At 43.8% G+C, this 14,866-nt stretch overlaps 1 protein-coding gene across 1 annotated transcript in view; it reads left to right on the top strand.

Moving 5' to 3' along the window:
• The window catches only part of TMC2 (transmembrane channel like 2), a 52,094-nt gene extending 40,545 nt beyond the window's left edge, over nucleotides 1–11,549 (top strand). Inside the window, exons 15-20 of the mRNA XM_039863703.1 lie at nucleotides 17–84; nucleotides 916–1,155; nucleotides 5,415–5,540; nucleotides 8,023–8,101; nucleotides 8,659–8,776; nucleotides 11,332–11,549. Coding sequence (XP_039719637.1) covers nucleotides 17–84; nucleotides 916–1,155; nucleotides 5,415–5,540; nucleotides 8,023–8,101; nucleotides 8,659–8,776; nucleotides 11,332–11,549 — 849 coding nt within the window. The remainder of the gene's footprint in view (nucleotides 1–16; nucleotides 85–915; nucleotides 1,156–5,414; nucleotides 5,541–8,022; nucleotides 8,102–8,658; nucleotides 8,777–11,331) is intronic.
• Nucleotides 11,550–14,866: the final 3,317 nt, after the last annotated feature.

Here is a 14,866-nt window from a genome sequence, read left to right as displayed (position 1 = left end):
CCCCCTCACCCACCAGCCTTCATATGCGGAGTTTGATATTAGTGGAAATGTACTTGGTTTGATCTTCAACCAAGGAATGATCTGGTGAGTTATCCATTTCAGGGATCACCTCATCTAGGGAGTTAAAATACTAGAATCTCGGGCTTTGTCTCTGTGGAGAGGCTGGCCTCTTTGAGCTCCCTTCTTTCACATGAAAAATTGAGGGCAGGACTAAATGAGAAGCAGGACAGCGTCTGGAGCACCCCTGAGCTACCGTGGACATAGGGAGGGAAGGAGAGAAGGGGAGAGAAGGAGAGAGAGAAGGAATAACAGAAGAAAGAGGGCAGAAAGGAAGGAGGAGAAAAGGAAGAAGGAAGAAAGGAAAAAGTAGGGAGGGAAGGAAGGAGGAGAAAGGGAGAGATGAGGGAAAGAGGAGGAAAAGAAAGGAAAGAAAGAAAGATGGAGGGAGAGGAGGGAGACAAATGAACTAAGAAATTTCCTCCTCTGAGAAGGGAGTTAGAGGAGGCTGCGGAACTTCAGCCAAGATTGTCAAGGTTCCGAGGGCTCACTGCAAGCCAAAATCAAATTCTCTTAATTTAAGGACTTTTCAAATGCTTTTCTGAGCAGCAGTGTTCCTTTAGGGAGACCATGGAGCACCAGAGAGGCTATGTAATTTGCTAGATGCCTGGTGGTGAGGCAGCAGTTAACTTCTGGCCAGAACCCAAGCCACGAATACTTGGAGTGTCTCCCTGTACCTGCATGGCTATGGCTTGCTGATATATGTCCTAGTTAAATGGGAGACCCCATCCCTTGGGACCTGCAGAGAAAGCAGCAAGGCTTTATTCCCCTAACCCATCCATCCCACCTCCTTCTGTCATCTTTCCCTGGCCTCTCTTGCTGCCAGGCCAACCAGGTGTGCGGTTTCTGCCCCTCCAGGATGGGCTCTTTCTATGCTCCGGGACTGGTGGGCATCAACGTGCTGCGCCTGCTGACCTCCATGTACTTCCAGTGCTGGGCAGTGATGAGCAGCAACGTCCCCCACGAACGCGTGTTCAAAGCCTCCCGTTCCAACAACTTCTACATGGGCCTCCTGCTGCTGGTGCTCTTCCTCAGCCTCCTGCCGGTGGCCTACACCATCATGTCCCTCCCACCCTCCTTTGACTGCGGACCATTCAGGTGCACAGTCTTGGTTACTAAGAGGAGCTCCCCTCCTGAGGCAGTCTGCTCAGAGAACACTGGCTCAGAATTCCAATTCTGGTGTCACATCAGCCTGCAAAAGGCCATAGAGCATTGGGCAAATCCTTAGTGCTATTCAACAGTTTTTTGCAAGTTGGAAATGTTCTATGTCTGCACTATCTAATATGGTAGCCACCAGCCACCTGTGGCTGTGAGCACTTGAAATGAGGGCCAAGAAATTGAATTTCTAATTTTTTTCATTTTAATTTTAATTTAAATAACCACATGTGGCTAATGGCTACCAGCACAGTTCTAACTTTTTAACTTATGGATGGATAATCTACTGGAATACCTTACCGTAGGATGAGTAACATAATGGGAGGGCGGGTATTCTGAAGATGACGGGAACATACACTGACAAATGTCATTCAAATGTAAAGTCGCTACTGAGACTCTTGATAGGTCCCCACGATCTACGGAGCATTTGCCAGCACTGTGAGTTCAGGGTATAAGTCAGACTAGTTTAGGAGACGGGACGTTGTGTAAAGAGATAACTAATTATGTAAGGAGGTAGATGGAGAAATAATATTCATCTATCTACTGCTCTCTTTTCAAATGTAGAAACAAACCCCTCTCTCTATTCCATGAAAAGGGGTCTGTGGTTAAAACAGTTTGGAACGTGCTGCCCTTTTGTCTGCCATCTTCTGAGAAATGCTCCTTTGTTAAAGGCTCAGAGGAATCATGCGATAAGATGTGCACGTCAGTGTTTCCATTCTTACTGACCACAGACCTGTTTTCAGGTAACGCCCGTCCAGGTGTAGAGTGAGGCAGGTGAGGCACTGACCCTGCACTTGCACGACCCTAAGAGTGACTACCTCCTTAAATTTTGCACCCCAGGGCCTCACTAACCTCACTCTAGTAACAGCCCTGCCTACCAATAGGGACCCACATACTTTGATCTAGTACTTCTCGATTTGTAAGAGACTTACCTAGATAAAACCCTGTGGCTGGTGCCCCACAGTGAGTGCCATGGGAGCTCAGAGGAGATATTAGCAGGAATGCTCACAGCAGAATGTGATCTTGCTGAACAGGGGCTCAGACAGAAGGAAAAGTGGGGCTAGATCTACAGTGGAAGGACGTGCTGAGCTGTCGAAGACCTGGGACACCAGGCTGAAGAGAAAAATCACATGGTACAAGTGGTCAAAGCCTCTTTTGGCTTCTTCCTGAGCAGGTTTGGAGGACTGGGCTCTGGGTACAAACGCCAGTGCACCTTTGCTCAGGCTGTCCCCGTCCCCAGGCAGGAGGTTAGTGGGTGGGCCTGTACCATGCCTGGCCATGGCCATCTGCCCCATGCTTACTTCATCTACTACCCTGAGAGGCCCTGACAGCCTACACCCAGGTAGCAGCGGAAGAGATCTATAATTGTAGCTCAGAAGGAAACATAGCCGCCACTTCTTTCCTGTCACTCTTCTGATGAAAACTTACCAACAGATGGAACATTCATCCTTTAGATATTTTCACAGCTGTTTTCTCACTTACTTCAAGTTTTTATTCAAAGGTCACCTTTTCAGTGAGGCCTTGTCTGGAGACCCTAACTAAAATGTCCACTCATACACATACACTTCTTATCATTGTCTCTGCTTATCATTGCTCCTTTTCAACATCTAACATGCCATTTCTTTTGCTTATTTATCTTATTTTGTTGTCTGTCTCCCCCGCCAGGACAGAAGCTCCATGAGGGTGTGATTTTTGCTTCCTTTCTCATTGCTTTATACTCACTGTCTAGAAGAGAACACCTGGTTTATGGTCAATGCTCAAACTAGACTCTTCACCTCACAGAAATTCACTTTTACAGGGAGGGACTTAGGGTTTGGACCAGATCCAGACAGGAAACATAAATGAATCAGATGGCCAGCAATGCAGAGCGTATAGTTAGAAGGGTTGGTAATCTATAGCCTGTGGACCAAATCCAGACCACTACCTATTTTTGTAAATAAAATTTTATTGGAACACAGCCATGCCCTCTTGCTTACCTGTGATCTGTGGCCGCTGCTTGCTACAACAGCAGAACTGAGTAGTTTCAACAGAGACAATCTGGCTCGCAGATTGTGGTGAGCTGAATATGGCTCCTGAAGATATCTAGGTTCTAATTTATGGAACCTGTGGGCATTAATTTACATAGCAAAAGGGCGTTTGTCAGTGTGATTAGGTTAAGGATCTTGATCTATGGAGATTATTCAGGTGAGCCTAAATCACAAGTGTTTTTATAAGTGCTCTTATAAAAGCAGAAAATGATGTGACTGTCTGTGGAAGCAGAAAGAGATTTGAAGATTCTATTCTGCTGGCTTTGAAGATGGAGAAAGGAAGGTGCCATAAACCAAAGAATGCAAGGAACGAAGCTCTAGAGGCTGAGAAAAGGCACATTCTTCCCTAGAGCCTCACTCTGAAGGGAGAACAGCCCTGACAACACGTTGGTTTCAGCCCAGTGAAACCATTTGACTTTTGGCCTCCAGAATGGCAAGAGAATAGACATGTATTGTTTTAAAACACCAATGTGGTAATTTGTTACAGCAGGCTCTGAAAACTAAGATATCATCTAATACATCATGATCCAATGACAAAATAATCCAGTCTGCTGTGACTTAAAAGCATAACATTTGAAGTTCACCTTACTCTCCTTGTTTTTACGTGATGAGTATGCACTGGTAATAAAGGCAATTAATTAAATGTCATAATATGGTGATATGTATGGCACTTGAAATGCTGTCATGTTATCATTGCAATTTGTAGCATGCTATGCAACAGTGCTAAGCATTGCAATGGCCACAGATCGTATCTGACACAACTGTTTGTGTCTGCCATTATAGGACACAAACAACCATAGATAATGCATAAATAAATAGGCATGACTGTGTTCCAATAACACTTTACTTATAGACACTGAGGTTTGAATTTTATACTTCAATTTTTATGTGCCACAAAAATATTATCCTTCTTTTGAAAAATTTTCAACCATTTAAAAACATAAAAACCATTCTTAGCTCTCATGCCATATAAAAGCAGGTGGCAAGCCAATTTGGTCCATGGATAATTACTTGCCAACCCCTGATCAACAACTATACATTAGAGAAAAATGAAGCTTCTAGTTGTGACATTTTGGGAGGCACTTATAATTTGACAGCCCCATACTTAATGTGTTATACAAATTCATAACAATATCCTGAGGCAAGTACTATTATTATACTTATAATATTATGTTATACAGATGTGGAAACTAAGGCTGAGAATTTTTCAGTATCTTGACCAAAGATATCAAACCTCTGCATCATTGTCCAATAGAATTTTCTATATGATGAAAAAATTCCATGTCTGCTCTTCAGAGTAGCTACTAGCCACGTGACTATTGAGTACTTGAAATGTGTGACTAAGAGACTAAATATTTTATTTTACTTAGGTTTAATTTTATTTTTAATGGCCACATTGGACAGTACCACTCTAGTTGGAAGATCAAAGGTATGAATACAGGCAGAAAGAAAATAAATTGTCCAAGGTGTCCTACAGTTAATAAATGGAGAAGCAAAAATTTGAACTGGGAATTTCAACCCCAAAGTCCACTTCTTGGCACCAAAACTACCAACCAAAAGCCAGCAGTGGCCAGTGATCTCTGGGCAGGCATTTGTGGAAGTCAGTCTACATAGTAGTTCTTAGGTATTCGAAGAAAATAAAAATTAGGGCTGTGAACTGACCAGGAAATTGTTATAAATTCATATAAAACATTGAGTATGGGACTGTCAAATTAAAAGTGCTCTCCAAAATGTCACAGTTAGAAATTTCATTTTTCTCTTATGTAAAATGTTGATCAGGGGTTGGCAATCCAATTTCCTGGAATTATAACCTGAAGACTAATTGTAAGTATTTTTGAGAGGCACCATGAGGTTGTCCATCACATCAGCCTCTGGAGAACTGTTTCTATGCAGGTTTCCTAGAGGAAGCACTGTGATCATATTTTCTGCCATGAGAGTATAAGATGAGGAAGATGTTAGACACAGGACATCAATGCAGTTTGAGAAGTTGTGAGGTACCAAGGACAGGAAGCTGGCAAGCCAGAGCACTGTCCTAGCTCTGATCCCTTACCAAAATGGCAGCCCCTCTTGGGGAACTTTTTACTTGCAGTCCATTTTCCGGCTCTTTCAGGAAAGCAGTGGTGAGTGACACCTTTGGACCTGCGGGGCCTGTAACGTATCCTCTCTTCTTTCCAGTGGGAAAAACAGAATGTACGACATCATCCAAGAGACAGTTGAAAACGATTTCCCAACCTTCCTGGGCAAGATCTTTGCTTTCCTCGCCAATCCAGGCTTGATCATTCCAGCCATCCTGCTGATGTTGTAAGTTAGCCAGGGCTCATGGCTCTGCCTCATGGGAACCTCCCCCTTGCAGTTGAGACTTCATCAGCGGGTCCCTCCGTCATGCCCTCTTAGCATGGATTGCCCGGAAGCAGATCCTGAGACAAAGATTCAAATGCAAGTAGCTTATTGGGAGGGTGGTAGGGAAGACAGACAAAAGGAATAGGAAGGTGTTTTATTACCACTGGAAGACTTTAGTCCTGGAGAACTCTGGAAAATAGTGTGCTTCCAAGTTACTCTGCTCAAAGATGAGGGATCTGGGGCATTTGTGCCCAAAGTTGAGTGCTACTGGGAGATGTGGGAGGGGAGAAGTATTGGTTCATTACCCAGCAATTTGGGTCAGCTGTGTTCCTGGGTGGAATAGTCTCTGTGGAGGGGGATGCAAGGGAAGCCTCTGGCACAGAGGTGAAGGTATTGGCAGTTGCAAGTCTTTCAGGGAGCACACTGAAAGATAGGGGCCAAGGAATATGAGTGAGTACTGACAGCATCTGCAACACCCTCCTAAACATTCACAAGAAATATCAAAGATCTCTGGGCTCTGAGTCTCTGTGAAAGCTGAGGGGCCGATGCAGTCTGTCCTTGGTTGGGCCCACGGGGCTTCTCTACAGAGCACCCTGTGCAGTGTAACATCACCATTCACCACTATCCCTCTCAAAGACTGAGAAATCCCTGAGGAGAGTGGGTGGGTCTGATGATTTCTGTATTCCCGACAACAGCCTCATAGTAGGCAAACAATGAATGCTCAAGGAAGGAGGAAACTAAGAAGGAAAAGAAGGCGGGAAGCAAGTCCTAAATTTGAATTACTGTGATCAAAAATGTATTGTGAAAATTAGGTTTTTCCTTTATAAATACCTATTTGGACATGCTTTCTTCAAATTATGAAATATTCCTGACCTACAGAAAATTATGTGATCACAAGATTAAACAGGTGTTAACATTTGGCAATATTTGCTTCAGATCTGTCTCTCTTTTTAAGAGAAATAAAATGTTATAGATACACTTCGAGCCCTACCCAATCCTTCTCTCTTCTTCCCTCTCCAAAGGTAACCACTATTGGGGTTAGTTTTAATCATTTCCATGCATATTTTGGTACTTCTATCACATGTGTATGTACTATTATTTTCTGAGTTTTAAACTTTGGTTCACACTACATAGCTTTCTTTATTCAAGTGTTTGGGGGACTTACCACGTGGATATGTGAGTACAGATTTTAATGCCTCTATTGTGTTTCATTGTATGAATGAATAAATTAGTTTGTTTCTCTGCACAGACCTAATTAGGTTGTTTCCACTTTTTTGCTATTGTTAATGCGCTCCTTATATATGTCCTCTTGTGCAAATGTGAGTTTCTCTTAGACTTCTAGAAGTAGAACTGCTGGATCATAGGTATGTGTTTCTTTATTCTTTTTAGCTAGTGCTTGAATTATTCTCTCCAAAGTAGGTGTATTTCCTCACATCCTCAATTTCAAACATCCTCCACTTCTAGTCTTGGCATGATATGACAACCTGGACTGCGCTGTGACCACATGAGAAAATTCTGGAACCCATACACCAAACCTGACCCTTGCAGGCAGTGAGGGGAAATACTAAATTTGGAAACAGCCTCAAGGACTGTGGGCTAGCAGAACAGCTAATCCAAGTAGCACCCTGGCTTTTGTGACCCCTCAGTTCACAAGTGATACAGTCCAGGTCGTAGCCCAGAGTGTAGGTCCTGTAAAAGAGCAACTACAGCCTCAAAGGACACCCAGTCAGCTAGTAGGGGCTGGACTCTGAAAGTCACCAGCCCAGGACAGACATTCCCTTCAGTGCACCCTGAGCAAGGAACCTCCAGGGCATCTGCAGTTGTGTTTCTATGCAAACTTGGAGCAGGTACTTAGCACCTTTGATTCTCTGAGCACTTGAAGATTGTGAAAAGAGCTTTAGCTTCAAATGTGGACTCTGAGGAATACCAAAGATGAGGTGACTTTGGACAAATTATTTAACCTCTCTGAATTCCAGGATACTGATCCGTAAAGATGGGAGTCATCATTTCTATTTCATGGAGTTCCATCAAAACCAGTCAGGTGTGAGGTGCAATGCACATGGCACAGAGCCTGGCACAGGGCAGGTACCCAGGAAATACAGTTTCTTGTGCAGACAAGAAACCCTGCCACTCCTCCACCTCTTTAGATTTCCCAGAAGAGGGATGATTGATTCCCTAAGCCAACCTTTATCAAGCACTCTGAGATCTAGAAATGCGTAGGTCATTTCCACGTTCAATCAAAGAGAACTAGCGAGCAGGGACGTTCTGGACCTTCTCCACGTTAAGTGGGGAACTTGGGATGGTAGGATCTCACTGCACCCATCCCAGAGGCAAAAGCCTTGGCACCGATTCCAGGAAGCATGCCTTGATTCCTCCAGAAGGGCATCCAGCTCATCATTTTCCAAGATTGCAGTACCACAGGAGGCATGCTTCTTTCTTGCAGCCTGGCCATCTACTACCTGAACTCAGTTTCCAAAAGCCTTTCCCGAGCTAATGCCCAACTGAGGAAGAAAATCCAAGCGGTGAGTCCATCACAAGCTTTATTCTGAAAAGTAAAAGATGTCATGTTTTTGTTTTTTGCTAATTTTCTCTGTGAACCCAGTTGTATACTCTAAATGGCCTTCTAAAGCAAATTCAAAAATATGTGTAATAGGAAGCAGCCACATGAGATTCTACAGCATGCATTTATATCCTGAGGCTATTTGGGGTCTGCTCTTCCAGCACCCTACACTCCATAGATGGGGGACCCAACTTAGGCCATCTTCCTTGCTTCCTCGATGCCTCTCCCCCCACTTCCTTATCTTACAAGGCTCCTGCCCAGATAAAGAAAACCATTGAACTAGAGGAATGGAAAGCTTCTGTCCCCACCTCTCCCTCCCTGGGCCAGATGCTCCTTCAAATACTGTGCAAACCTGAGTCTCAGGCTGCTGCCCTGGCCAGTCAGTCATGAGGACTAACAACAGGCCATTTAAGGTAGTTCCCAAGAACTGAAGACAGAGTCCTTGCCTTCTAGATCGTACCATCCTGAGCCTCACACCCATTTCCCTGGCCAGGACCAACTGCTAATATTTTCCTGCAGCTCCGTGAAGTTGAGAAGAGCCACAAATCTGTCAAAGGCAGAGCCACAGCCAGAGATTCAGAGGACACAGGTAAAGGCAGCTCCAAAAATGCCACCCAGCTTCAACTCACCAAAGCAGGTAAATTCTATTTCATGACGACTACTTCCTACAAGGCCACATGGAAAGGTGTAAGAACCTATGTTGTTAAATCAGGCAGATCTGAGATTAGAATAGATTCAGATGATTATTGGCTGTATAAAGCTGGGCCAGTTAAAATAAGGATAAATCATAGCGTGTAAAGTGCTTTACAGAATTCCTGGCACAAGGACCAATGAATATGAGCTGGGAGGAGGAGGTACAAGAGTCTCTGTAAAGTGGGGAAATACCACCACTTGTCCTGCAAGGTTGTCTCACTCATTTCTATCCTCCAAGTCTCTCATGACATTGTCTGTGGTGATTGTTCTTCTTAGGATTTTGGCTTCTTCACTTTCTCTTCTGAGTCTGTCAGTTCCCATGTCATAACCACTTAATGCCTGGCTACTAAATGCAATGTAGGAGCACTATTGGTGTCCCACCCCAACCTCTTTAAGATGCTCGACGTGCTGGCTGACATGGATCACAGCTACCTGGGGTTGGGGGAGGTATTGTTTTCTATGTTGTTTTGAATTATTTCTTTAGGAGAAGGAATAGGGAGATTTACACATAGCAGCTGCTACATATTTGTATTCGCTTTAAAAAGAAAAGCACTGGAATATCTAAATTAAAAGGATGAGAAATGGCCACATACATTCCAAAGAAAGTGTCACAGGGCTTTGAAGGGGACTAATCAAAAACCATCTCCACCTTGAGAGTGAGGAAAGGTCAAATTGAAAGAGACCATCTCTGAGGTGATCTCATTTTCCAAGAATTGTCCCTGCTTTAAAATTAAAGTGTCAGTATGCTGGGATTTTGGCCTTTGGTGTAAGAATTGAACAAGATGCACAAGAAATGGCTGATAGTTTAGGAGTTAGAATTTTTAGTGCAGAAATTATTTATCATTTATTTGATGCCTTTACAACATATAGGCAAGACTACAAGAAACAGAAACAAGAATTTAAACACATAGCAGTATTTCTCTACAAGATGAAAATCCTCCATCAGTTTATTTTCAACTCTCGAGATCCACCAGTGAAAGGAATGACTGTGGAAAGTCAGGAGGAACAAGGGCCACCAGTGTGCATCCCTAGCAAACATCTTGTTGATATTGGAATAGTAACAAGCTGCTGTTAAGGTAATAAGTAAACAAGTGGATGTTGCAAAAAGAGGACAAAAGTCTGTCAAAATAGAACTCATCCCTGGTGAGTCTCCCAAAATGTATGGAAGATGTTTGGAAGCTAAAGACATTCTTGTCAGTAATATAAGCCAGCAGTCCATTGACAGCCTCAAAGACTGGTTCAGAGACGAAATGCATAAGAGTGACTGGCAGCTCATTGTGGAGCTGAGGAAACTATTTGAAATCACCTAATTTTCCACACATTTCAAGAAATGGAGTAAATGCAATATTTTGTTGTAATTACCAACAAAACAAAAAATGGAACGGACATCTTTGGATGCTGATGGACTTAGGGTATGGAAGGAAAAATAGGTGTATAAAATGTTTTCTGTGAGAAACCAAGAAACTTACACTGGTTTGACAGTGGTCAGTTCACGTCCCCAGAGTCCCAACGTACCTGTCCACCTTACCCACTCCTTTCTCTGCTTTCTTTACTGGCTGCTGTTTTAAAGTCGGCCCTTCTCCAAATTTGTTTTTATTACAGATCTAAAGCTCTTTCAGTTGTATACTGATTAATCAGTACTGCAGTATTTGATTTTTTAAGTGAAAGTGTTATCCAAACACATCAGTGGGACTAAGTACAGGGGAGAGCTTAGGAAGATGGTCAACATTTAACCTGGAAAATTCCAATAGCCTCTATTGCTGCCCTCACTTTGCTCCTCTTCTTGAAGGTGAATACTTCAAGAACCTCAAACAGCTAATGGCTCAAACACAATAAAAGTTTACTTTTCATGCAATATTAGTCCAAATTGGGTGTTTCTACTTGATGGTCACTTTCTTCCCAAGTGATGATCCTGGTTCCTTCCATCCTGTGACTCTGCCTGCATCAAACTAGTACAAGGAGAATTGTCTAGAGGACAACCTGGAAGTGATATACATCAGAGCCTGGACTTCTGTCATGGGCCACATCCATCCACAGTGGAAATTTAGTCAATTCCTATGTCCCAGGAACTGGGTTTGAAGAACAAGACAGTAATTGCCCCTAATTTGGAGTAAGGGGAGGGGTTAAGAAGTAAGTTAAAAAGCTAAAAATTGGATCTGATCGCAGTTTACACAGCCCCTTCCATCGTCATATTAGACCCTGGCAGCCACCTGCAAGGCTGTTATTATTGTCCCAATTTTATACCCAAGAAAACCTGGGCTCAGAGAATCAAGCTTAAGGCTAGCATTCAAAATCTAGTTCTCCAAGACCATATTTCTGCAGCAAATCTGTTCACACAGTGTCCCCAGATGCCTGAGGGTGATCTGACCTTTCTCATATCACTGAATAGGACTGAAATCTACATACAGAGCAGGGCAGCTCCAGAGGGCTCCAGTTCAATACTAGGAAACTGTAGCAAATTCTCCCACATCCTCATTCTTGTTTTGGTTCTTTTTACAGGTACCACGCCTCACTCTACCAGCCAAAGCCAGACCCTGGACAAGAAGGCTCAGGGCCCTGGGACCTGCAGTTCTGCTAGCAGGACCATGCTGCCTGCCTCCAGGCACCTCCCTATATCTCGGCCCCCTGGCATCAGATCAGATTCTGGCCAACCCCAGCCTCAGACTCATCCTGGAAGGTCCGCTTCTAGAAAGAGTACTCAGAGACCTCCCCAGTGACAGCTGGGACTCACAGGAGCGCCATCTAGGGGCTGGTCCTCGGGCCCCACCACCTCACACACCCAAATTGGTATTCTCTCTTCCTCTCTCCTCTCACACACGCACATTTTCTCTCCTTTTTCTGAACATGGGAACTTTGATTACTTAATCTCAGGCCCTTGTAGTTACAAAAAGGAGAGGAAAATGGTTTCGTCTGCCCTTTAGGGGAGCTGAGCCATCTGCTACCCCATAACCATCCTTCCCAGTATCTTGATTCAGATAGCTCTGGACTTTGCATTCATGGTGGTTTCCCTTGTCTCCAGACTATGAAAGGAGGGGTCAAGGCCACGACCACTAGCATAAGACTTTTTTTCACAGCACCCATGTTGGGACATAGGTTTCTGCCAGTTCCACCAACCAGGAGGGTGCAGAGGTGCCCACATTCCTGACTATCCCCTCTATCCAAAGGAAGTGAGGTAGTTAAAATAAAGGTACAAGAAGCTATTGAAAATAAAAGTAAATGAACCAAAGTCCAGCCATGGTGAGTGGAAAGATGGTGATACCCAGTCTAAGCCCAGTCAGGACCCAGTCTGAGGCAAGCTGGTGCCTTTAAGCACCAAGAATGCACTAGAGGCCTCCTAGCAGCAAGGCAAGGAAGGAGCAGTGAGTAGCCTAGTTCTTCTTATCTGATTGAAAGAAACTTAAAAGATTGCCCAAGGCAGAAATATCTTTCTCATGCACCAAATTCTAAAGGAATTTGATAGCCTGCTTATTGTATAAGGGACTTGAAGGTGGTTTCTTTGAGTTTTGCAAAGGGTGCAATACAAAGCCTTGTCTCTGGTGGTTCTATGTTCACATAGTGTCATGTGTGGCTCTATACAGAATGACTCCTAGGGGGCATAAGCTGGGAAGGCCAGACCATTGAGAGGCCTTGCCAACAAGGGCAAAGGCTCAGCACGGTCACAGTCCAGGACCCTTCCACAGCCCAGGTACCTTGTAGGCAGTTCCCCCCTTTCCTCTACCCAATGCTCCCAGACCCAGGTGAACATGTGGCTTCGAGATCAAGGGATCATCTCACCAATGTCTCTGAGTGTTCTGAAGGAAATCCTCTCCCTCAGTCACCACCAAGCCATGTCCCCAGAGGTTCTCAGGAGAATTCCTCACATCCTGGAAGTCAAGCAAAGTCTTGGTAGAGATTTTATAGAGATTTCATAAGCTATACAGTTAGGATAATTTCCAACTTCCCTTCCAATTCTTTCTCCTTCCTGACCCAGCACCAAAACTTCACACAACCTGGATGGAATGGGAATAGGGACATGTGACTGAGAGAAATGATAAATTATTTCACCCCTGTCCAGATCCAGGCAAGGCTAAAGATGAGGCTGATGCCTCATCTCCATGGAATGGAGATCCAAACCCAAATCCAAAAATGTTTGTCTATTATATGCCTTCTTCTAGAAGGACACACCCATAGCCCTGAGCTAACCTGAGACCTGGACCAGGAGATCTAACCTAGCTAATTAGGGCTGGAAGGCCCAAAGATGGCCACCACACCGATGGTTGGCCTTCAAGTTATCCTGCCTGAGAATATTGCCAGCCCCTGGGGAAGCGAACAAGAGGCCTGAGTCATCAGCCTCCTAGTGATTACTGTTAGGTTTCTGATGGCTATCAATACACCTAAACATCTACCATAAACACAAATTATCCTGTTCTGATGAGGCATAATTTTATGTGAGGGAATTTATTTGCTATCTATTGCTGCACAACAAATTGTTCCCCAAACTTAATAGCTTAAAAAAATAAACATTATTATCTCATACAGTGTCTGTGGGTCAAGAATTTGAGAGTGGCTTTACTGGGCAGTTCTGATTCTGGATAGCACAGTCAGGATCTCAGGCAGGGCAACAGCCATTGGAAGACCTGACTGGGGCTGGAAGATCTGTTTGCAGGATGGCGCACACATATAGCTATTAGCGAAAGGCTTTGGATCCTTGCTGGCTAACAGGAGACTTTGATTACTACCCATGCGAACCTCTCCATAGGGCTGATGGGGTGTCCTCACAACATAGCCACTAGTTTCCCCTAGAGCAAGTGATCCGAGAGAGAGAGCAAGAAGAAAATCACAATGCCTTCTATAACCTAGTTTCAGAAGTTACACCATTTATTCTACCACTTTCTACTCATTAGAAGTGAGTCACTAAGTCTAGCACTTACTCAAAAGGAAGATTAGGCTGTATCTCTTGAAGGGGGTGTTTATCAAATAATTTTTGACATATTTTAACAGATTTCCTAATTCAAATAGTTACGAAACCTCTATCAAGAAAACTGTAAAGTTTTTTTAAGAGACACCCATCAGAGGATTAGTTAATGGTGACTTCTGGGACCCTGAAGCAAGGAAACTTCTGGTGAGCTAGGGAGATGGGTAGAGGAGGAAAGCACATGTAAGAGAGGAAGGGTGTTGATGTGGTATGGCTTTATAGCCGGGTCATATTAGATTACCATCTCTGCATTCTCCAGTTTGATCTTCCAGGTCATTCCACCTCATAACTTCACTATTTAGCCTGTCCAGGGGCCATCAGGGATGAAGAACATCTTCCTTCCTTCTCTTTCCTTCCTTCTGTCCTTTCTTCCTCCCTTTCTCCCTCCCTCTGCCTCCCTTCTCTTTCTCTCTTTCCTCAGTTTACCTAAGAATGATTTGAACTAGAAAGTCTATTTAACAATTTATCCAGAGAATTACGGCTAGTGTCTTACTGATATTACCCTAGTTTGTCTGTGTATTACTTACTAAGGGGAAATAAAACAGACCCTATTTTATCTGTCAGAAGCTATTTTTGCAGGAAGATCCTTTCATTTCTAATAATCTATATGCTCAATGTCCATAAAGAGCTCCATTTCACACAGAATCACATAAGTAGGAACACACTTTTGGTGAAGATCAAAGGGGTCACCTGATCTCCCCATGACTGGCACATTTACAGAAACCGGGGAGCGATGCACCAGCCAGTAGGGGAACCAGGGCAGGGTACCAATAGCATCTACCACTACACTGGTGATCCTTAATTCAGTAGTCACTTCAGATATGCTCTGTAGAGCCCCACCCACAGCTGGGGCACCAAAGTTCCTCATGCTCTGTAAGGAACAATAAGAAATAAACCAGCCATGCAGAAAGGGACATTTATCTCTCTTGATTTTGGCATAAGTGGAGAAAAATTCTCCCTTGAGAACTGATATCCACAAGACAGCCCTCAGACAGAGAACTGAATTTCCCATACCAACTGTAGGCTCAAAAAACTCAAATGGAAATTTTTAATTTAAAGTGATCTTAGTTAATAGTACCT

The sequence above is a fragment of the Pteropus medius genome, unplaced genomic scaffold, assembly GCF_902729225.1.
Source record: "Pteropus medius unplaced genomic scaffold, Ma_sr-lr_union100, whole genome shotgun sequence".
NCBI classification, from domain to species: domain Eukaryota; kingdom Metazoa; phylum Chordata; class Mammalia; order Chiroptera; family Pteropodidae; genus Pteropus; species Pteropus medius.
This window is presented reverse-complemented; position numbering and strand designations above follow the sequence as displayed.